Source organism: Cetorhinus maximus, chromosome 10 (genome assembly GCF_964194155.1).
Source record: "Cetorhinus maximus chromosome 10, sCetMax3.hap1.1, whole genome shotgun sequence".
NCBI lineage: Eukaryota > Metazoa > Chordata > Chondrichthyes > Lamniformes > Cetorhinidae > Cetorhinus > Cetorhinus maximus.
This window is the reverse complement of record NC_135888.1, coordinates 106,955,070-106,979,471: the sequence shown is the minus strand read 5'-3', so window position 1 is coordinate 106,979,471 and position 24,402 is coordinate 106,955,070. Positions and strand designations below refer to the sequence as shown.

The following is a 24,402-nucleotide window of genomic DNA, read 5'->3' as shown; positions in this document are numbered from 1 at the left end:
TTGTCAGTTTTGTTCTACCCTGTTACTTTCCTATAACAATCAAAATATTAACCAACTACAAATCACAAGTGAAGCTTGTCAAATTAGGAACTATGTGTGATTTTGACTATGCATTATATAAAGAGTCATTAATATAGTCTCATGGAGAAATCCATTCATAGACTGGTATATCAATGATAGTTTTTTTTAAAACATATTTCCTGAGTAGTTACCTTGAGTTTGACACTGAATTATCATTGGCGTCAGGATTGAGATTTTTATTGGGAGGTATTGAAGTAGTCATTCCTGTATGGATGCCAATTGGAGGGATGCTGGCAGCTGTTGTAGCATTTAGAGCTTCCCCATTATTGTTCAAATCTTTCAGAGAAGTGACTGCTGGATTTGTTTTATTACAGTTAATATACTTCCCTTCAGTTATTCCTGTTTGCTTCCCTTCAGTTCCTGTTTGCTTCCTTTCAGTTCCTGTTTGCTTCCCTTCAGTTCCTGTTTGCTTCCCTTCAGTTCCTGTTTGCTTCCCTTCAGTTCCTGTTTGCTTCCTTTCAGTTCCTGTTTGCTTCCCTTCTGTTCCTTCAGAAGAATTTTTCTGTATGGCTTCCTCAGGCATTTGAAAAGATTTCCATACAGTCGGATGATCTACTTGTTCTGCCTTTATTGTTTCTGCTTTTGTGCTAGTACGTTTGTATTTCCTGCTTTTAGGTTCCTTGTCCTTTGTAGCATCCTGTATGAAAAGAAAATTGCATTCTGTATGATTAAGCAGTGTAAAAAATAATTTGGACATGACTTGTCCTTTTGGAGCTTCTTGGATTAACTTTGATCCCAAACATCATTCAAAAGCATAACCTACGAGGAAACATCAGGTTTTTTTCTAAGGTTGGCCAGTATTCAGATTTTTTAAAATATATGTTGCAGAGGCCACTCTGGACTAGAAAAAAAAGCCAAATTTTCTAAAAGGCAAAATCTGTTAACAGTCAATTATGATTATTGATTTAAGGTTTAGATCAAAATTCTCGTGTGTCACAATGACCCAATCACACTGGTGCCATTGCACTTAAGTACACAATTCCATTTGTCCAATTCTGCCAAGTTCCTGATCAAAGTTGTGCCACTGGGGGCAGACGCTGGACAGAGGTCGCACTGAATGACGTTTCTTTACTTAAAAGCTAAATCCCACAATTATTCTTAAATTACGATTTGAGAAATACTTAGGGCGGGATTTCCCAGCCCCGCTCGCTGCCAGGACTATCCGGTCCCGCTGAAAGTCAATGGACTTTTGGCTGGACTGCCGAATCTCCTGTGGCGGGTCACACCACAATAGGGCTGGGAAATCCCGGCCTTTATTAAAATATTAAGCTTCCTAATTTAATCTTGGTTTGAAGTTATGAACATTGCTAATGGTATGATCCCTGTTCTGGTCATGGAGAAGATTATAGGAAAAGGAGTAGGCCATCCAGCCCCCTCAAGCCTGTTCTATTTTCAAGCCATTCAATGAAATCAAGGCGTATCTATACCCTAACTCCACCATGTTTCCACATCCCTTAAAACCTTGGCTAGCAAACATCTATCAACCTCAGATGTAAAATTATTACTTAAACTAGCATCAACTGCTTTTCATGGGAGACAGTTCCATACATTTAACTATGGCCCAAATCTTCGGGTCTCCAAATCATTGGAGACTAGAGGTATGACCAGTAATGCGCTCGGGACCCTGTAGAATTCCTGATATGCTGACCTACATGGGAATTGCCCAGGATGTGTCAACCTCCAATAGGCAATTCCCCAGCTCCCTACAACTCTCCATGAATGTCTCCAACTCTGAGCTAGAGTCAGTAACTTTTGATTGTTCTGATTTACATACCTGAACAGGAAATGTTACTCAGAAAAATCCTAGTCTAGCTCCTGAGTAACTCCAGAACTGACATCCTAATTACTCACGCTGACACCCCGACTACCCTCCTGAACCCCTGATTACCCCCGCCAAACACTCCACTACCCCCACCAACCACCCAACCAAACCCCCGACCGCCTGACTTACCCCTCAGACACGGCTACCACCTCACCCACCTGCCACTGGAGCCACCTGCTACCACAACCACCTACCACCTCACCCACTTGCCACCCTACCTATCTAGCACCCTACCCATCAAACACCTCACCCACCTTCCAGACTACCCCTCTACCACCACACCCACCTGCCATTCTACCCAACTACCATCCTAGCCATCTGCCGCCCTGCCCACCTACCACCTCACCCACCTGTCACCCTATCCACCTGCCACCTCACAGGAAGTTTAACAAAAATTGTACGCTAGCGAATAACATCGTTGCAGGCAATAGAAGTAAAAAAATTAAATTAAAGGTTTTTTTATCTGAATACACAAAGCATCTGCAAATAAGATAGAAGAACTAGTGGCAGAGATAGAGGTAAATGATTCAGATATAATTGCCAATACAGATTATGATCAGACATGGTTACAAGTTGATCAAGGTTGGAAAATAAATATTCCAGGGTACACAATATTTTGGAAAGCCAGGCAAAATGGTGAAGGAGGAGGGGTAACCCTGATAGTAAATGGTGACATAAGGTCATTATGTCATCACTAATGACATCAGTGAGAAAGGATCTGGCCTCTGAAGATCTCATGAAGTAGAATCAGTGGGAATTAGGAATAGCAAGAATCAAAAAACAATGACAGGAGTAGTTTATAGGTCCCCTAACAGTAGTTAGGCTATTGGGCAGAGCAATAAACAAGAAATTATTGGAACTTGTAACAAAGGAAATGTAATAATTGTGGGGGACTTTAATCCTCAGAGGCTGGGAAAATCAGACTGGCAAGAGTGGTCTACAAGATGAGTTTATAGAATATTTTGGTGAGTTTCCTTTTTTTTTTATTCATTCACGGGAAGTGCGTTTCGCTGGCTGGGCCAGCATTTATTACCCATCCCTAGTTGCCATTGAGAAGGTGGTGGTGAGCTGCCTTCTTGAACCGCTGCAGTCCCTGTGGTGTAGGTACACCCACAGTGCTGTTAGGAAGGGAGTTCCAGGATTTTGACCCAGCAACAGTGAAGAAACAACAATATATTTCCAAGTCAGGATGGTGAGTGACTTGGAGGGGAACTTCCAGGTGGTGGTGTTCCCATCTATCTACTGCCCTTGTCCTTCTAAATGGTAATGGTTGTGGGTTTGGAAGGTGCTGTCTAAGGAGCCTTGGTGAATTCCTGCAGTATTTTACATTCCACAAAATATTTCTTTCAGCAATACGTCGTGGAACGTAAAAAAAGGGACGATAATATTGAAGGAATGTTACAAGATATCGGAGGCAAATTAATTTTGTTATAAACATTGAGCGCTGTGGGTCTATCAAGGAAACACCCAATTGCCACACCTGGTGTTTCCAGATTAAATCATTGGGGTTGGAATATGAGGTCTCTAGATAATAAGTACAAAATTCATTTCGCCAAAACATTCTGCTATATAGACATTTAGATCACAGAGTTCTGAATTAAGCAGAGTGGACTGTATCAGTGTTTGTGGAACTATTACAGCAGAAGATTGGAACTGATTCACCCCTCCCATCAGAAGCAATAAACAGATCGAAAAGTCAGGCAGATCTGCATTACTTTACCTGGCACATTAAATGGATCAGGAGGTGTAGGTCTGTTACTGAGGACTTTGATTCTTCCCACTTCTCTGTCAACAACCGTGCAAGTCAATGCCCTAAAAGGTAGGGTAGCCTGAGCTGAATAAGCAGCAGGAAGTTAACCAGTGCTAAGCTTTGTGGATTTAGCTGGACTTCTTTCTGTAGTACTCCCATCCACACGTGGGGATTTCTAAGCTTGTGCTAAACTGCAGCTAAGCTTTTCGGATATGGGTGAGTGGAATACAATCCAAAGGTAAGAGAATGTGTAATCCTTATCAGGCGAAACTGAAACTTGACTTGAGACGACTTCTTAGTGGCTTGGTTTGGATGCTCTTAAGTATGTTAATGCATTTTTTAATGAGTGGATGATTTCAAGATGGTTAAAAAAAATCATCACAAAAGAATATTTCCATACTATCGCACCCACTTTCCTATCTTATTCCCCTCCCCACTCAGTTTGTTACTTGATGCAGTTAGTTAGTGTTACTGTTGTTATCTGTTAACTTACAAGGTTTTTCTCCCCCAAGCGTCAGTGTGAAATTTATATTTGCCAAAGTAGCCACGCCTGTGCACTCTTCTGAGTATGACTGATGGTGTAATTCCATAAACAGCAAACAGGGTCTTTACAGCCAGTATAGAATTTTCCCCATCAATTGGGCTTGATTTTAACCCACATTCCAGCAATGAAAGGGCAGTGCCTAACTCACTGGACTCAGTTCTTTTTAAAATATTATTCTCAATAAATATTTGAGCAGTCATGTGTGTTCAAATTCTAATCTCATAAAAGAACACAAAAATTCTCACCTTTCCATGCTTTTTAGCATTTTGTTTGACATTTAGCATCATCTTTTCATATTCTGTGATTTCTTTGCTGATGTTTTTACGTTTTCTGATCAAGAGTGGATTATCTTTCATATCCTTAAGAACTTGAGCCTGAATCTCTGGGATAAATCTGCAAGTACAAATGAGGTATTTCAAGGGATCCTGCAAACAAACCTCAATTCTTGTGGGCTAATTATTATTATTCAATTACAGTTGACTACTGCAATGAACACATTCAATCTTTTGGTGATTTAATTTTTTATTGCATACTTATTGAAGAAATTAACCTACTGTCACCCTGATTCACTGAAACAAAGTCCACTGCTCCCAGCTAACTAGCACCTGTAGACCAAGGGCATTGTCCTGCTCTTTTGTGAAAACAAACACAAACTATTCCTTTAAGAACCATGCTTGCATCTTCCATCTCCACAGCCAGGTTACATTTTTGATCTGAATTATTTTCTACTCTTTGCTCTTTATCTATTTATAAAACTTCTTTGGATTTTACTTGTCAATACTTTTTCCTGCCCTCTCTTTGCTAACCTAATTTCTTTTTTAATTTCACCACTGTACTTTCTGGGTTCCTCTAGGTTTTCTACAGTATTGAGCTCTCAGTATCAGACATACACTTCCTTTTTGCCTTATCTTACCCCATACGCTCCTTGACATCCAGGAGGCTCTAGATTTGGTAGTCCCACCCTTTTTCTTTGTGGGAACATCTTTTCGCTGAACTCTCACTATCTCACTCCTCTGACATTGATTTACCTTCAAGTAGTTGTTTCCAGTCCACTTCTGATAAATCACATCTCAGCTTAGTAAAATTGTCCTTTCCCCAATTGAGAACTTTTACTCCTGGTTTATTTTTATCTTTTTTTTTCCATAACTACACTAGATCCAAGCGAATAATTAACACTACCACTTAAATCCCATCTGGTTCACTAATGTCCTTTAGGGAAAGGAAATGTGCCATCCTTACCTGGTCTGGCCTACATGTGACTCCAGACCCAGAGCAATGTGGTTGGCTCTTAGCTGCCTCTGAAAAGCACTCAGTTCTCAAGGGCAATTAGGGATGGGCAATAAATGCTGGCTTAGCCAGCGACGCCCACATCTTATGAATGAATTTTTTAAAATGTTGATAAAATGCTACTGATACCCCTTACATCTGCCCCACATCATTCCATAAAACTAAGTAAGAACTGTTGCTTCTCTTGTTGGGCTTTCTATGTACTGGCAAAAAAAAATTGTCCTGAAAACATTTTCAGAATTCTGCCCCCTCTATACCTTTACACTGGTTCTATCCCAGTTAATATTAGGGAGGTTGTAATCCCCTACTATTACTATCTATTGTTTCTGTACTTCTCAGAATTTTGCCTACATATTTGCTCTGCTATCTCCCTCTGATTGTTTGGGGGTCTATAGTATACTTCCAACAGTGTGACTATTGCTCCTTTGTTCTTCATTTCAACCCATATGGCCTCATTTGACAATCCTTCTAGCATATCATTCTTCCTCACAGTAGTGATTGTTTATTTAACCAATATTGTGACCCTCACTCCTGTTTTCACTCCTTTTTATCCCATCTAAAAATCCTATAACCAGGCATGTTGAACTGCCATTCCTGCTCTTCTTAAAGCCATGTTTCAGTAAAAGTCATGATATCACACTTCCAAGTGTCTTTCTGCACCTTCAGCTCATCTGCCTTTTCCACCTTACGTTGAAATATATGCCATTAATCAGCAATTCCTTTCTTGTCTATGTTTCTTCTGTGTTCAACATTTTCTTATTAATTTCTGCCTTGAGTTTCGAACTTTGCTTTCCTCCCTTCTGAATCCACACTCAGATGCCCAACCCTTTGCAAAGTTAATTTAAATCCTCCCCAATAGCACCAGTGGACCTCACATCCCTATTAAGATGCAACTTGTCTGGCTTGTACAGGTTCCATCTCCCCCAGAACTGGTCCCAATGTCCTGGGAGTCTAAAGCTCTCTGCACTGACCTTTTCACAGAAAGGTAACTTCTATCACCATTGAGATAAAACACATGTTGGAAAAACATGCCAGTACCAAGCTATGCCGGTAGGCAAATCAACTGCTAGCACAACTCTGCCATCCTACTTTGCGAAGTCCTACTGGAGAGTGAGCCTTTTGTTCACTTGTTCTTGGAATCTGGGTTACGCAGACAAGCCACACTTAATGCCCATCTCCAGATGCTCTTAGAAGGAATCAAGCAGTCTTTGTGGTGATGGGGCTTCCACATTGGTGTTAGATACAGAATTAACATGACAGTGATTGTTTACTATTTAATGGTTTGCTAGCCACATCATAGGGCATTTAGAGTCAACTACATAAAATGGGACTAAAATAACATGTAAGCCAAAAAGGGTAAGGGTGATGGATTTGCTTCTCTGAAAACCTTACTAAACTGGCTGGGTTTTAGGGGACTGATCCTCCAACTTTTCCTTCCACCTTGTGGAAGATTTGATTCATTGTCTCCCATTTCAGCAGTAAAGCTGAGTTATGAGGAGAACCACCAGAGCAGAGTCAAGTTGTCGTCACTATGTATGCATTCCAGTCTGTGCATTATACTTCTACCACCCACCTTCCTACTTAAACTTGTAGGACAAGGCACTAGGAAGCTGGAAACAGGAGTCTTCCCACTGCAGGTGGTCTACGATTCACTGGGGAATATGCAGAATAAAGAGGTCTAATGTAATCACTATTTAAAAAAATTAGAATCAATTAAGTATTATGGTTTACACTCCCATAAATGTGTGAATCTCCATTTAATCATTTAGGTGAAAAATAAGTGACTATGTTATAAATTTCCAGTAAAATAGCTTTTATTCCAAATTGAAAGGTCCTCACTTCACTGAGAATCCATCTGCTGTGAAATATTCAGCTTTCAGCAGCTCTGTGCATGAAGATCTCTTGTCTGGGTCCATCTGTAAGCATTTCTGAGAAAATATACATTTCCAATCAATACTTCTGTCAAGCAAAACCTGTAACTGTCTCTCAGTTATGAGTAAACAAAAACCCCAACTTCAACAATTAAGCCATAGAAGGTCAGTTAGCCTGGCACCCAAACGGAATCATAGCTGACTTCCCAGAAGGTCAGGCCTCTTAACCAGGACTCAAAAACAGAATTCATTTCATAAAAGATACCTTACTATTGTGCCTCACACTGGAAGTGGAATTTCCCTGTATGAGAACCCATGTACGAGTACATGGATTCATAAAGCACTCATTAGCTCCAGCAGTGGATCACTGGGTACGGGCTCTTTCCTCTATGTCAGAAGATTGTAAATTCACATCCCACTCCAGAGAGATGAGCACAACTATCTAGGTTGATGCTCTACTGGAGTACTGTGGGAGTGCTGAGTTGTCAGAGATGCCACCTTTCAGATAAGATGCTAAAACCTGTCTGCTCCCAAAGATGGTATCAAGGATCCCATGGCACTATTTTGAAGAAGAGAGAGTTATCCCTGGTGTGGTGGCCACTATTTATCCCTCATACAACATCCCAGGAAAAAACAGGTTTTCTGGCCATTGTCACTTTACTATTTGTGGGAGCTTGCTGTGCACAAATTGCCTGCCGCATTTCTTGCATCATAACGGTTAACCACAGTTAAAAAGTACTTCATTGACTGTAGAGCCCCTTTGGTACATCCTGAGGTTGCGAAAGATGCTATAAAAATGCAATGTTTTCTCTTTTTTTCATGTCTCTCAGAAACACTCTAAAATGCATCCATAAAATGAATTATTGTAAACTGCAGTCACTGTTGTTATTTATGTCAACACAGTTGCACATTTGTACACAGCAAGAGCCCTCAAAACAACAATGAGGTAAATGAACAGATATTCTGCTATTAGTGGTATTGGTTGAGTTGTAAATGTTTATCAGTTCAAAATAACAAATTATCTCATAGGATCTTTCACATCCACCTGAAAGTATGATGGAGGGTGTTGTGGGATGTTGGTTACAGATCGGTATGTCTTAAAGAAGTCTCCGTAGTCTTCTGTAGGTTAACAATAGGTCTTTATTAACTACGAGAACTATTTACACATGTACAGTAAAGAGTACAAACTAGGAGCTGTCTCCATGCTTAGGTCGACACACGTAGACCCTGGGTCTGGGTCATGTGCCTTCTCACATCACTGTGTGGGCAGTACTGTACTCAGTCCTACATTAACCCTACATGTGCCAGACTTTCTAGTACACCTCCCCCCAAGGCTTTACCCAATATATTTGGAGTTATACTAGTTTACTTCATGTCTTACATTTACATTGCTAGTACATTATCACTATTACTACATTATCACTACTCCATCTCCCCATCAAGTCCTTGAATTTAAAGGTTCAGGCGGTCTGGAGGTCTTATAACCCTTCCATATCCTGTTCACAGTTCTGTTGGAGGAGTGGTAGGCTCTGTCACTGCTGGTTCTTCCTGGTGGTTTGGAGGTTGAGCTAGCATCTGGCTATGCTTTCATTCATAGAAACAGAGAAAATAGGAGCATAAGTAGGCCATTCAGCCCTTCAAGCCTGCTCCGCCATTCATCATGATCATGGCTGATCATCCAACTCAATAGCCTGCTCCCGCTTTCTCCCCATATCCTGTGATCCCTTTCGCCCCAAGAGCTATATCTAACTCCTTCTTGAAAACATACAATGTTTTGGCCTCAACTATTTTCTGTGGTAGCGAATTACACAGGCTCACCACTCTCTGGGTGAAGAAGTTTCTACTCATCTGTCCCAAATGGTCCATCCCGTATCCTCAGACCCCTGGTTCTGGACTCCCCCACCATCGGAAACATCCTTCCTGCATCTACCCTGTCTAGTCCTGTTAGAATTTTATAGGTTTCTATGAGATCTCCCCTCATTCTTCTGAACTCCAGCGAATATTATCCTAGCCAACTCAATCTCTCCTCATATGTCAGTCCCTCCATCCCAGAAACCAGTCTGGTAAACCTTCGCTGCACTCCCTCTATAGCAAGTACATCCTTCCTCAGATAAGGAGACCAAAACTGCACGCAATATTCTAGGTGTCAACTCATCAAGGCCCCATATAATTGCAGCAAGACATCCCTGCTCCTGTACTCGAATCTTCTTGCTATGAAGGCCAACATACCATTTGCCTTCTTTACCGCCTGCTGCACCTGCATGCTTACCTTCAGCGACTGGTGTACAAGGACACCCAGGTCTCGCTGCACATTCCCCTCTCTCAATTTATAGCCATTCAGATAATAATCTGCCTTCCTGTTTTTGCTTCCAAAGTGGTTAACCTCACAATTATCCACATTATATTGCATCTGCCATGCATTTGCCCACTCACTCAGCTTGTCCAAATCACACTGAAGCAACTCTGCATCCTCCTCACAGCTCACCCTCCCACCCAGCTTTGTGTCATCTGCAAATTTGGAGATATTACATTTAGTTCCCTCATCTAAATCATTAATATATATTGTGAATAGCTGGGGTCCCAGCACCAATCCCTGGGGTACCCCACTAGTCACTGCCTGCCATTCGGAAAAAGACCCGTCTATTCCTACTCTTTGTTTCCTGTCTGCCAACCAGTTTTCTATCCATCTCAATACACTACCCCCAATCCCATGCGCTTTAATTTTACATGCTAATCTTTTATGTGGGACTTTGTCGAAAGCCTTCTGAAAGTCCAAATAAACCACATCCAGTGGCTCCCCCTCATCAACTCTACTAGTTACATCATCGAAAAATTCCAGTAGATTTGTCAAGCATAATTTTCTTTTTGTAAATCCATGCTGACTCTGTCCGATTCTGCCACTGTTTTCCAAGTGCTCAGCTATTAAATCTTTTATTATGGACTTTAGAATTTTCCCCACTACCGACTTCAGGCTGATTGGTCTATAATTCCCTGTTTTCTCTCTACCTCCTTTTCTAAATAATGGGGTTACATTAGCTACCCTCCAATCTGTAAGAACTGTTCCAGAGTCTGTAGAATCTCGGAAGATGACTGCCAATGCATCCACTATTTCTAGGGTCACTTCCTTAAGTACTCTGGGATGTAGATTATCAGGCCCTGGGGATTTATCAGCATTCAATCCCATCAATTTCCCCAACACCATTTCCCTACTAATAACGATTTCTTTCAGTTCCTCCCTCTCACTAAACCCTGTGTTCCCCAACATTTCTGGTATGTTATTTGTGTCCTCCTTTGTGAAGACAGAACCAAAGTATTTATTTAGTTGGTCAATCATTTCTTTGTTCCCCATTATAAATTCCCTTGTTTCTGACTGTAAGGGACCTACATTTGTCTTCACCAATCTTTTTCTCTTCACTTACCTGTAGAAACCTTTACAGTCAGTTTTTATGTTCCCCACAAGCTTACTCTCGGACTCTATTTTCCCCTTCTTAATCAGTCCCTTGATCCTCCTTTGCTGAATTCTAAACTGCTCCCAATCCTCAGGTCTGTTGTTCTTTTTAGCCAATTTGTATGTTTCTTCCTTAGATCTAATACTATCTCAAATTTCCCTTGTAAGCCATGGTTTGGCCACCTTTCCTGTTTTACATTTGTGCCAGACAGGGATAAAGAATTGTTGCAGTTCATCCATGCACTCTTTGAATGTTTTCCATTGCCTATCCACCGTCATCCCTATAAGTAACGTTTCCCAATCCATCATAGCCAACTTGCGCCTCATACCATCGTAGTTTCCTTTATTAAGAGTCAGGACCCTAGTCTCAGAATCAACTACGTCACTCTCCATCTTGATGAAGAATTCTAACATATTATGGTCACTCATCCCCAAGGGGCCTCGCACAACTAGATTGCCAATTATTCCTTTCTCATTGCACAATACCCAGTCTAAGATGGCCTGTTCTCTAGTTGGTTTCTCAACGTATTGGTCCAGAAAAACATCCCGCATGCACTCCTGGAACTCCTCCTCTACTGTATTGTTACTAATTTGATTTGCCCAATCTATATGCAGATTAAAGTCACCCATAATTACAGATGTTCCTTTATTGCATTCATCTCTAATTTCCTGTTTAATGCCATTCTCAACATCACCACTACAGTTTGGGGGTCTACATACAACCCCCACTAACGTTTTTTGCCCCTTAGTGTTTCTCAGCTCTACCCTTACAGATTCCACATTGCCGGAGCCAATATCTTTCCTCACTAAAGTGTTAATTTCCTCTTTAGCCAGCAATGCAGCTCCACCGCCTTTTCTTTTTTGTCTGTCCTTCTTAAATACTGAATACCCCTGGATGTTCAGTTCCCATCCCTGGTCACCCTGCAGCCATGTGTCCGTAATCCCGACTAAATCATACCTGTTTACATTTATTTGCGCAGCTAATTCATCCACTTTATTGCGAATGCTCCTTGCATTAAGGCACAAAGCCTTAAGGCTTGTCTTTTTAACATTACTTGTCCCGTTCCCACTATTTTTCACTGAGGCCCTGTTTGATTCTTGCCCTTGATTTCTCTGCCTATCACTTTTCTTGCTCCCCTTTCTGTCTTTTGTTCTTGTCCTTGATTCCCCCTCCTCTGACTCCTTGCATAGGTTCCCATCCCCCTGCCATTTTAGTTTAAACCCTCCCCACCCCCTAGAACATCAGTGCCGGTCCTGCCCAGGTGTAACCCGTCCAATAAGTACTGGTCCCACCTCTCCCAGAACCGGTCCCAATGTTCCAGGAATCTGAAACCCTCCCCCTCACACCATCTCTTCAGCCACATATTCACCTGATATATCCTGCTATTCCTACTCTGACTAGCACATGGCACTGGTAGTAATCCTGAGATCACTACCTTTGAGGTCGTACTTTTCAATTTACTTCCTAACTCCTCATATTCTGCTTTTAGGACCTCATCCCTTTTTTTACCTATGTTGTTTGTACCAATGTGTACCACGACCGCTGACTGTTCACCCTCCTCCTTCGGAATGTCCTGTCATGCTCACATCCTTGACCCTAGCACCAGGGAGGCAACATACCATCCTGGAGTCTCGTTTGCGGCCACAGAAACGCCTATCTATTCCCCTTAAAATTGAATGCCCTATAACTATTGCATTCCCACAATTTTTACTCCTCCCCTGTGCAGCAGAGCCAACCATGGTGCAACGAATTTGGCTGTTGCTGCTTTCTCCTGAGAGGTCATTCCCCTTAACAGTATCCAAAGCGGTATATCTGTTTTGCAGGGGAATAACCACAGGAGATTCCTGCACTGCCTACCTAGTCCTCTTGCTCTGCCTGGTGGTCGCCCATTCCCTTCCTGCCTGTGGACTTTTAGCCTAAAGTGTGACCACCTCTCTATACGTGCTATCCACGATACTCTCCACCTTGCGGATGCTCCACAGTGTCCTCAGCCGCCACTCCAGCTCCGAAACCCGGGCTTCCAGGAGCTGCAGCTGGAGACACTTCCTGCACACATGCTGGCCCCGGGCACCGGAAATGTCTCTGGCTTCCCACATAGAGCAGGAGGAGCACACTACGGCTTTGAGCTCTCCTGCCTTGACTTTCCCCTTTAAATTAAATTAAACCTTTTGGAAGATACTTAATATCAAATAATATCAATTACTCTAGCACACTTCGTTTCTTCCATTCCTTCGTGTTGAACTACACTTGGTCAGTTTGGCTGTTGTGTTGATCAGTGGTTGCTGCTACTCTAACTTGTTTCTTGCAGGGTGGACGAACATCGTGTTTGCCTCCTTGTCACTTCTTTCACTTTTTCCGTTGTTATTTGGGTCATCTCGATGTCCTCTCTGGCTGAGGGAGAAAGTTCCTGTGGCGAGAAGAAGGTTCAGTGATATGCTCTCTTCTTTTCGTTGTCGGCCATGGACGGCTGCTACCAGGTTCCAGCATCTCTTGCGGCTTTGGCATGCTGACAGTAGGTTGCAGCGCATGCACAATGGTTGCACTGTTGACCTGCTGTCGGTGCCAGTGGTAGAGGCTTCTTAGGCTACTAATCAATCTCTTTCACCTCTTCCATAGGAGGCATCGTGGTTACCTCCTGGGTGGTTGGCTGATCTGACCATTGAAGGTCTTCCTAGACCTGTAGCAAGAATGGACAAACCTGCTGCACAAAGAGAGAAAACAGCTCAGAGCTGAAGTCCCTGTCAGAATACTCTTATCTTTTTTGTTTGAGTGCAGTTCTGTTTGGTTAATGACAGTGGTTGTCTTGACATTATCTACATTTGAGAGAATCCAAGGCTATACAGGCATCGCTGCACAAGAGAGAGGATGGTTACGGATGACGTACATCAGCTCTCAAATCTGTGTACCGCCATACCTCAGTGGTTGTAGGATCATACCAATGACTGGAAGGCAGATTTCTCCGGGTCCATAGTGTGTCCGTTGTTTGAAGCCAGAGGTCTTTCAGCCATGGTTCTTTGTCTGGCAGAAAGAGCGCAGCAATCTCCCTGAGGCGTGGAGCTGCCTCAGGGAGATTGAATGGATATTAAAATAATTAACGAAATGAGTTAAAAATATATTTAAACATGTCCCCTTATGTGACTGTGTCACATGAGTTGGGATATGTTTTTATATGGATGAAAATTTATTTATTTATTTAATGAAAGCTTCAGGAAACCTCATCCTGCTCGTAGATGAGGTTTCCTGAAAAACGCGGTCACTTGGGCTTTTTGCCTGCCCGCCAACCTTAAGGTAACAAGTGGTTCAATTAATTTCTTAATGTCCTTAATAGGCTGTTTACATTTCGACAGGCGCACAGCTGACTCCGGCACGCGCCCACTGAACGAAACGCCGTGATGGCACGCGATGATGTTGGGATGCACACCCAACTTCTTCGCGCGTCATTTTACGTGTTGGGCCCACCCCCACACGCCGACTGGAAAATTTCGCCCCATGAATGCAACCACAACTTTGAGTGAGGACTTACTGTAAATACCACTGTCAGCGTGAGTGTAATTATGTGTATGTGCATAATTGTGAGTGTCAGTATGTGAGTATGAACGGGAGTGTGATTGTGAGGGCATGAGCAAAAGGATGTCTGGGATTATGATTGCAAGAAGGTGAGCGTCTGTGACTTACAGATCTTCAGATATATCTGACTTTTCAATCAGTTTTCACAAGTCTGTAATCTGTATTTTTTATTTGTTTTTTTTTTCACAGGATGTGGGTGTCGCTGGCTAGGACAGCATTTATTACCCATCCCTAATTGCCCTTGAGATGGTGCTGGTGACCCATCTTCTTGAACCACTGCAGTCCATGTTGTGTAGGTACACCCACAGAGCTGTTAGGGAGGGAGTTCCAGGATTTTGACCCAGCGACAGTGAAGGAATGCTGGTATTTTTCCAAGTCAGGATGGTGAGTGGCTTGGAGGGGAACTTGCAGGTGGTGGTGTTTCCATACATCTGTCCTTCTAGGTGATATAAGGTGCTTTCGAAGGATCCTTGATGAATGGCTGTAGTGCATCTTGTTGATATATACACTGCTGTCACTGTACGTCAGGTGTGGAGGGAGTGAATATTTAAGGTGGTGGATGGGGTGCCAATCATCCTGGATGGTGTCAAGCTTCTTGAGTGTTGTTGGAATTGCACTTATCCAGGCAAGTGGAGAGTATTCCATCATAATCCTGAATTGAGCCTTGTAGATAGGCAGGCTTTGGGAAGTCAGGTGGAGTTACTCACTGCAGAATCCCCAGTCCCTGACCTGCTCTTGTAGCCACAGTATTTATATGACTGATCTAGTTCAGTTTCTGGTCAATGGTGACCCCAGGATGTTGATAGTGAGGGATTCAGCGTTGGTGATGCAATTGAATGTCAAAGGGAGATGCTTAGATTCTCTCTTGTTGGAGATGGTCATTGCCTGGCACTTGTGAGTCTTGAGTGTTACTTGCTATTTATCAGCCCAACCTGAAAGTTGTCCAGGCCTTGCAGTGTGTGGACATGGACTGCTTTAGTATCTGAGGAGTCGCAAATGGCGCTGAACTTTGTGCAATCACCAGCGAACATCCCCACTTCTGATCTTATGTTGGTGGGAAAGTCATTGATGAAGCAGCTGAAGATAGTTGGGCTGAGGACACTGCCCAGAGAAACGCATGCAGCGATCTCCTGGGACTGAGATGATTGACCTCCAACAACAATAACCATCTTCCTTTGTGCTAGGTATGACTCCAACCAATGGAGAGCTTTCCTCCTGACTCCCATACATTTCAGTTTTGCTCGGGCTCCTTGATGCCACACTCGGTCGAATGTTGCCTTGATTTCAAGGGCAGTCGCTCTCACCTCACCCCTGGAGTTCAGCTCTTTTGTCCATGTTCAGACCATGGCTATAAAGAAATCAGGAGCTGTGTGGCCCTGGCGGAACCCAAACTGAGTGTCAGTGAGCAAGTTATTGCTGAGTAAGTGCTGCTTGATAGCACTGTCGATGACCCCTTCCATCTCTTTGCTGATGATTGAGGGTAGACTGACAGGGTGGCAATTGGCTCAGTTCAATTTGTCCTGCTTTTTGTGGACAGGACATACCTGGGCAATCTTCCACATTGCTGGGCAGATGCCAGTGTTGTAGCTGTACTAGAACAGCTTGGCTAGGGGTGCAGCAAGTTCTGGAGCACAAGTCTCCAGTACTATTGACAGAATATTGTCAGGGCCCATAGCCTTTGCACTATCCTGTGCCTTCAGCCATTTCTTGATATCACGTGGAGTGAATTGAATTGGCTGAAGACTGGCATCTATGATACTGGGGACCTCCAGAGCAGGCTGAGGTGGATCAGCCACTTGGCACTTCTGGCTGAAGATGGTTGCAAATGCTTCAGCTTTGTCATTTCCACTGATGTGCTGGGCTCCCCCATCACTGAGGATGGGGATATTTGTGGAGCCTCCTCCTCCAATTAGTTTTTTAATTGTCCACCACCATTCACAACTGGATGTGGCAGGACTGCAGAGCTTAGATCTGATCTGTTGGTTGTGGGATCACTTAACTCTGTCTATTGCATGCTGCATCTGCTGTTTGCCACACAAGTAGTCTTGTGTTGTAGCTTCACCAGGTTGACACCTCATTTTTAGGTATGCCTGGTGCTGCTGGCATGCCCTCCTGTACTCTTTATAGAAGCGTCTGGCACTTAAAGTTGATTCTGAAAGACCACCACTCTCCAGAAGATGAAGAATACCACTTCACCCAAAAAAAGAGCAGTTCTGATCTGGAATGAATACATTTTGCTCATCCAGAAACATTACTAGGTTAGCACATACATATATACTACTGTTAACTTAGCTCTACCATAATGTGGAGCTCAGTATCTCCTCCCAGACACAGTAACCATGAAAATGCTTAGCCTTTTATGCCAGGATCACACTTATCGAAGGTCACTGTGCAGTAACAGTGGAAGGTTCTGTCACTTGAATTTTCATACATGTGTAACACTAGGGACACATTACTAGCACCTGACTACCCATACCAAGTAAGCTAAGGCTGGAGCCTGCTAGCCCCCATAATGGGGCCAATTGTCCCTCCATTCCCAAACCCACCAGCCCATAAAGGAAGATTTGTCAGATATTTGACAATAACTTCATGAGAAAAAAAATATCACCTTTAGAGGTCTGGACTATGATTAAGTTTGTGATCCTTCGACTGGACTCCCACCAGAATTGCAGTGGGAAGTGAAAGTATTTTGGAATGCTGGAAATTTTTAGCCTTAGTGTTTTTTTTCCCCAGTGATACCCAGTGATACAATGAAAAAGATGTTCCTGTCACAGTTCACCATTCCTGATGATGATGTGCTATGAATAGAATGCTATCATGCTATATTGGGGGGAGGGTAAATCTATAGAAAATGTCTGGATCCACATTGACTGCATTCTGCAATCTTAAATCAGTAACAATGGCTGACTGAGAAAGACCAGTAAGTGCACACAGTATCTTCCTTTTAATAATTAGGTGCCATTCAGTAGAGTAATATTCCCTTTTTAAGAAAATTGGATAATCACAAAACACATGCCTCTGATAACTGATTAATGATGGTCTCTCTCTCCATTTTACCTTTACCAGCACAGTCAACAAGGGATTACATCTTAACAGTCTCTTTTCTGGTGATTCAGGTCTTTGGATGTCTGGTAGACATACCCCGGCAAACGTAGGATTTTTGCTAAAAAGACTCTTGAGACGTGGTGTTAAGTTTCCTGATCAAAATAAACAGTGCTAATTAAAATAATGTAGCTTAGAAGTTATTCGACTGCAACAAATATTACTGTAAGAGTTCTGAAGCAGACTGTGTATTTATCTGAATTAACATATAGCTCAGGTTATAATGTTATCTTTACACTCAATGGGATTTGTAGTTCATGGACCAGATTATTCTGTAAAAATAATGGTGAAGTTAACAGCACTCACCGTAATTTACAAGGAAGTCAGACAACAACTTCTAATCATCGCACATATGCAGTGTTATGACTGCAGCTGATGTTATTCGCTGAGCAAGCCAAATACCAAAGGGAGACTTGTCTTACTGATCATAACTTTTTTTTTGTATTTTGAAAACTAGGGGAAAACTACTAATCCCAGAAGCATAGAATCTCAGTAACAGTTTTAGGATTTTAACATTAAAAGATTTATTAACAAGAAGAAAAAAAAACTTAAACACACAAGAGTAAAGTTACACAATTGAAACAGCCCTGCAAAACATTCCCCAGAAAACCCACTTGGTCAGAATACACAAGGAAACTACTTGGCAACAGCTCCCTTATAGATTTTTAACCATAAAAATTCAGTAATATTACTCAAGGCAAAAGCTGCTGCTACTTTAATAAAGTATACCACACAACTTCTCACTCTCTTCCACTCTCCTGTGGCAATCGGGCAGAAGTTCAGAAACAGGCTGCTTTCTGAAAACAAAGACTCTTCTGGCTTGAAACTGGATGGCTGCTTCAAATTCACAACTTTTCTCAGCACAGAGCTGGTCTCAGGACATCTTTCTGACACAGCCACCTCAACTCAACTAAACATCTCCTTAAAAGTCATTTTTCCCTTTTATCCTAGAATGAATTCATTCATTCTCTTAAGCACCTCTTTGAACTCAACTTTTCCAAAATATAAAAAATTTTCATTTATTCCTTTGTCTCCACATTTACGCCAAACAAAATGTAATAATCTTCCCTTGTTTAATTATGAAACCTTTCAGTTGTAAAAGTCCCTTGTCCCTTTGAAATTTAGCAGCTGAACAGTCAAGTCCTTACCTCTCACCTAATGCAAATTTTAAAACCCAACCTATTTACTTGTACATTCAACTTCACCACTGCCTCTCATTACAAATGCATGCATCTAGCTCCTTTACCTTTCATATCTCAGTGCCCACAGACAAGCTGATTTTACTAACCTTCCCCTAGTTTAGTTATCCATAGACACACACACGCACGCACAGAGCCTTCTTTACAGAATACCACCATGTTCCCAAAAATATTTAAAAAGATAACATCCACCTTCACACCTCCCACAATGGAAAAAAAATGAAACATCATATTTCAGAAAGACGTTTTCATTTTCTCAACCCACTTCGTATTTTTTATTACAATTATCTAAAAAAAACTATTACGCTATGGTGTACATGCATCAACCATGAAAATATATACAATTCTTTTATAAGAATAAAGTTCATTCCAGTCCATTCTTAATATACTAATATCCAAGTTCTTTTGAATTTAAACTCTTGACAACGCATCTGCAATTAAATTCTCTTATACAGCCACTTGTATAATTTTTAAATTGAACGGTTGCAATATCCAACTCCACTGGAACAGTCTGGCGTTTTTATCTCGAAACCTTTCCAGAAACTTCAAATGATTGTGGTCCTTATATAGTGCTGTCTTGGAAGAGTTATTTGCAATATACACTTCAAAATGCTGTAAAGCTAAAACCAAACTTAAAATCACTTTTTGTGCAGTTGAATATTTCTTCTGATGCACGTTCAACTTCCATGAGAAATACTCCACTGTAGCAACACAGCACCAACACACACATCACTGGTGTCAATGGCTATTTTAAACTGCTTTTGTACAATCAGGTGCTGTTCGAACAGGTGCAGTGGTCAGTACAGCATCCAAGCTGTCAAATGCAGTCTGACACTCCTGTGCCATTGGAATCTCCTGTCCTTTTCCAATAATCGAGTCAGTGGAGCTGAAATTTGGCACGAATTTCCGATAAAATCCACTCATGCACAGAAATCTCAATTTCATTGTAGGCACTGAGAACTTTACAATAGCTTTTACTTTTGCATCTCGCAGGACTACTTGATCATGTCCAACAGTGTGGCCTAAATATGTAACTTTTGTTTTCGCAAATTCACTTTTAGCCAAATTTACAACCAAATTAGCTTCCTGTAGTTGGTCAAACAATTCCTTTAAATGTCACAGATGTTCCTCCCAGGTTTGACTGAATACTACTAAGTCATCAATATAGACAGCACAATTGCTTAGTCCTTCAATCACTTTGTTTGTTAGTCTTGGAAATGTTCCTGGTGCATTTTTCATACCAAAGGGCTTTACTTTGCATTGGTATAAACCATCCTGTTCACAAAAGCTGATATCTCTTTTGTCCTTCCTGATAATGGCACTTGCCAGTATCCTCGCAGCAAGTCAATTTTTGTGATAAATGTGAACTGTCCCACTTTTTTGATACAATCCCCCAACCGTGGAATAGGATATGAATCTGCCTTTGCTACTGCGTTTTACTTTGCAGTAATGAGCACATCATCTTTGTGAGCCATCAGGTTTTGGCACCATTACAATGGTTGAAGTCCAATTACTGGGACTGGGCTCTATGATGTCATTTTGAAGCATAAATTCAATTTCTTTCTGCACTTAGGCCAATTTTACTGGATTTAATCTATATGCGTGTTGCATATATTGAAACTGAATCCCCCACATCAATAACATGCAAAGCCAAATTTGTCTTCCCTGTTCTATTTCCCCAAATTGCTTTGTGTGACTGCAACAGCTCTTGTAAATCACTTCGACTGTTTTCTGGAAGGTAACTTAACATCACATTTAGATTCTTAAGTACTTCCTCATTGTTCAATTTAATCAGAGGAAGGTCAAATTCAGAATTTTTAATTTCTGTTTCCTCCTGCTTACCTACAACTACCAGTGTCTCCTTCTGTTTATCCTCTCTGTCAAAGTTAGCACACTTACATGGCACACTCATGTGTGCTCAACTTACTACATAGTTTACCTTACTCAGTCTCTTTTCAATCTGGTAAGGTCCACTAAACCTTGCCTTTAATGGTTCACCTGACACTGGCAACAATACTAACACTTTATCCCCAGCCACAAAACTACGAGCCTTTGTCCATTTATCTACATTTGCCTTCGTCACTTGCTGAGATACATTTAAATGCTCCCTAGCTAGCTCACATGCCCTATTCAATCTTTCTCTGAATTTTGTCACATAATCGAGGAGAGTTGTTTCAGAACTTTTGATTTACTAATTTCTCCTGAATCAGTTTGAGTGGTTCCCTTATTTCATGACCATGAATTAACTCGAAAGGACTAAACCCTGTTGACTCATTAGGGGCATCCCTAATAGTGAACAACAAGAATGGAATTCCCCGATCCCAATCATGTGGGTAGTCTTGGCTACATGCTCTAATCATAATCTTTAAAGCTTGATGCCATCTTTCTAAAGCACTTTGTGATTCAGGGTGATAGGCTGACAACCTAAATTGCTTTATTCATTGGCAATTCAATACCTCTTTAAAAAGCTGTGACATGAAATTTGCACCCTGATCAGACTGTATTCCTTTTGGTAACACATATCTTGTAAAGAATTTGATTAACTCCTCACCTTTGCTATGATTTTCCTGAAAGGTGTTGCTTCAGGAAATTTCATGGACATATTCATGATTGTCAGTAAATATCGATTCCCATTTTTAGTCTTAGGGAGGGATCCTACACAATCAATCAGGATTCTGCTAAATGGTTCCTCAAATGCGGGAATTGGAATTAAAAGTGCAGGTTTAATTAATGCCTAAGGTTTTCCTATCACTTGGCATGTGGGGCATGTTTGACAGAATTTAACTACATCTTCATGTAGTCCAGGCCAATAGAAATGTTTTTGTATCTTAGCTTGAGTTTTCCTAATTCCCAAATGTCCTGCCATTGCGATTTCATGAGCCACTCTCAAAATTTCATTCCGGTACCCAGATGGTATCACTACTTGGTGCACTATTACCCACTTTTCATCTGCCAGGACATGAGGCTGTCTCCACTTCCTCATTAACATATTGTCTTTAAGGTAATAACACTCTGGAATGGGTTCTGCTTCAGTTTCAAAATAAGCTGTCTAGTATAACTGCTTTAAGTCTGGATCCTGCTGCTATAACTCCACTAACTTCAATGAACTAAACACCTCAATCTCATCCTCTCTAATCTCCTCTTCCTGAGTAATCTTTTCAAAGATTGATCCAGCCAACTGAGGTTCGGTATTCTCCCCCTGTATTTTAGATTCTTCCTCTTCCTGTTTAAATTTGTGACCTTGTCACTACGCAATCTGAAAACAATCCAGGATGCTTCTTCTGTAATACCTCTGTTAATTGCATCTCAACAGGTTCCAGTACTACAGTAGGCGTAGTCAATATTTGCAATCCAGCTATATCATTCCCTAGAATAAACTGAATAATCCCTAGAATAAATTTCCTTTGCAATAGGTAATTTCTCCACCACCTCCCCTGTTTTCAAATCACTCTTTAAATTTACTTTATATAACAAAATAGGTTTGAACGCTCCATGAATTCCACTAAGTAACACTTTTTCCTGCAATAACTCTTCTGGACAGCAGATGGCACTATTCCATAACATTAATGACTGGCTAGCCCTGTATCTCTTAAGATCTTAACAGTCTTTCATGCTGTTCCTGGAACACACAGATATACTTTCCCTTCACATATAAAGCCTTTAAACATCTTTGTAACTTGCTCTTCAGAACTCCCTTGGATAGGTTGTGAATGCATTCCCACCTTTCTGGCTAATACTGACTCTTCCTTTTTTCACCTGTACAAAGGCTACTGGCCTGACTTGCATCTGGGTCTTAGAACCCACGGCACTTTTATTTATAGAACTCGTCTGAGCTCTTTTCACTGCAGTCGGTTTCCCATTTAACCTCCAACAATTTGATCTTGTATGTCCAACCTTGTTACAGTGATAACATATTACTTCTCTTCCTTCACCTTTGCCTTCTATCTAACCATCTTTAACAGACTGGCCCCCTTCAACTGGCTCCTTGTTAATAATACTGTTACCATCACTAGGTTTTCTAAACCTCCAATTCCCTTGCTGATTTACATATGACTCATTTCCTACACTCAACTGTCTGTGTGAAATATCATAAGTAACAGCTAAAACAGCAGCTTCCCTGATCTTTTTGCTGTGTCTTTCATCCAAATATGTCTTGATAGTTACTGGAATACTGTTTCTAAATTCTTCTGTAATCTTAATCTCTCTCACATTTTTAAAAGTCTTGTCCAACTTTAACGCCCTAAACCATTGATCCCAGAGAGTTTTTTTTTTCTCTTGCAAACCCTACAAATGCCTGATTAGGTCTCTTTCTTATAGTCCTAAGCTTCAACTGATAAACTTCAGGGACAAGCTCATAAGCATTTAATACTGCCTTTTTTGCTACCTCGTAGTCTGCAGATTGTTCCTCTGATAAGTTAGCATGCACATTCATTGCTGTACCTGACAAAACACTCTGTAACATTATAGTCCAAGCATCTCTTGGCCAATTCAATTTTATAGCTATCTTTTCAAACGAGGTGAAATATCTTTCAACTCCATCCTCTATAAATTTAAGCACTTACATGAAGATTCTTAGTTAAATCAAATTCCTCAAATGTGACCATCTGAATCACTGTCTCTCTTTCCCTCCTTTATTCTAAGCTTCTCTTTAGACAATACATACTATCTGGCCTCTTAATCTCTCTGGAGATCTCCACCTCTTTCCTTACGTCTTTCCTTACTTGCTAGCTTCTCTCTCTCTGAAGTTGAAGTTCAAGCTTTTGCATTTCTATCTTTTGCAATCTCTTCTTTTCCTCTTCCTGCTCCTCTTTTTCCCATTGAAGCTTTTTTCATCTCTACTTCTTTTAATCTATCCTTTCCTTTCTCTTTTCCCTTTCTCTCTAATTCAAGTTTTCTCATTTCTCTTTCTTTTTCTTCCAATTCAAGTTTCTGCCTATCCCTATCTTTTTCTATATCTAGCTGCTTCCTCTGCAACCTAAGTCTCACTACCTCTAGCTGTGACACCCTAGTTTCAGCCGTCTCCTCCTCTAACTTTAAATGCTGAGTAGTACTTTAACAATATCAGCCTTATATAAGTCTGTTTTTATTTCTGCCTGCACTTCATCTGCTAACTCTTTCTCAGCTGAGTTTTAGTCAAAGATTTCAAATACTCCACAGTTACATCTTCCACTCCCAGAAAAGTCTTAGCAATTGTCAAAGCCATGTTGCAGTGCGACCACTTTAAAATCCTTCAGCACAAACCTGAGTTCAGTACTGTCCTTGTACTCATATCCTTTAAATTCACAAATCCCAATTCAATCAAGGAATTTTAAATCCCGCAAAGACCCCCTCAAATTTGTTACAACAGCCGGTGTTATTCACTGAGCTAGCCAAATCCCAGAGGGAAACTTGTCTTACTGATCATAACTTTTTTTTGTATTTTGAAAACGAGGGGAAAACTACTGATCCCAGAAAATAGAATCGTAGTGACACTTTTAGGATTTTAACATTAAAAGATTTATTAACAAGAAGAAAAAAAACTTAAACGCACTAGTTTAATTACATAGCTGAAGCAGTCTTACAAAACAGTCCCCAAAAAACCCACTTGGTCAGAATACATAAGTAAACTGCTTGGCAACAGCTCCCTTACAGATTTTTAACCATAAAAATCCAGTAATATTACCCAAGGCACAAATTGCTGCTACTTTAATAAAGTATACCACTCCAACTTCTCACTATCTTCCACTCTCT

General features: G+C 41.2%; 1 protein-coding gene across 2 annotated transcripts in view; it reads right to left on the bottom strand.

The window, feature by feature from the left end:
- LOC144685926 (cyclin-dependent kinase-like 2) overlaps positions 1 to 24,402 on the bottom strand; it is a 101,651-nt gene that overhangs the window by 31,518 nt on the left and 45,731 nt on the right. For both annotated transcript variants that reach the window (XM_078550952.1, XM_078550953.1), the window contains 4 exons: positions 17,429 to 17,568; positions 7,324 to 7,412; positions 4,443 to 4,590; positions 213 to 718 (listed from right to left, as the gene is read on the bottom strand). In XM_078550952.1, coding sequence (XP_078407078.1) covers positions 213 to 718; positions 4,443 to 4,590; positions 7,324 to 7,412; positions 17,429 to 17,568 — 883 coding nt within the window. The remainder of the gene's footprint in view (positions 1 to 212; positions 719 to 4,442; positions 4,591 to 7,323; positions 7,413 to 17,428; positions 17,569 to 24,402) is intronic.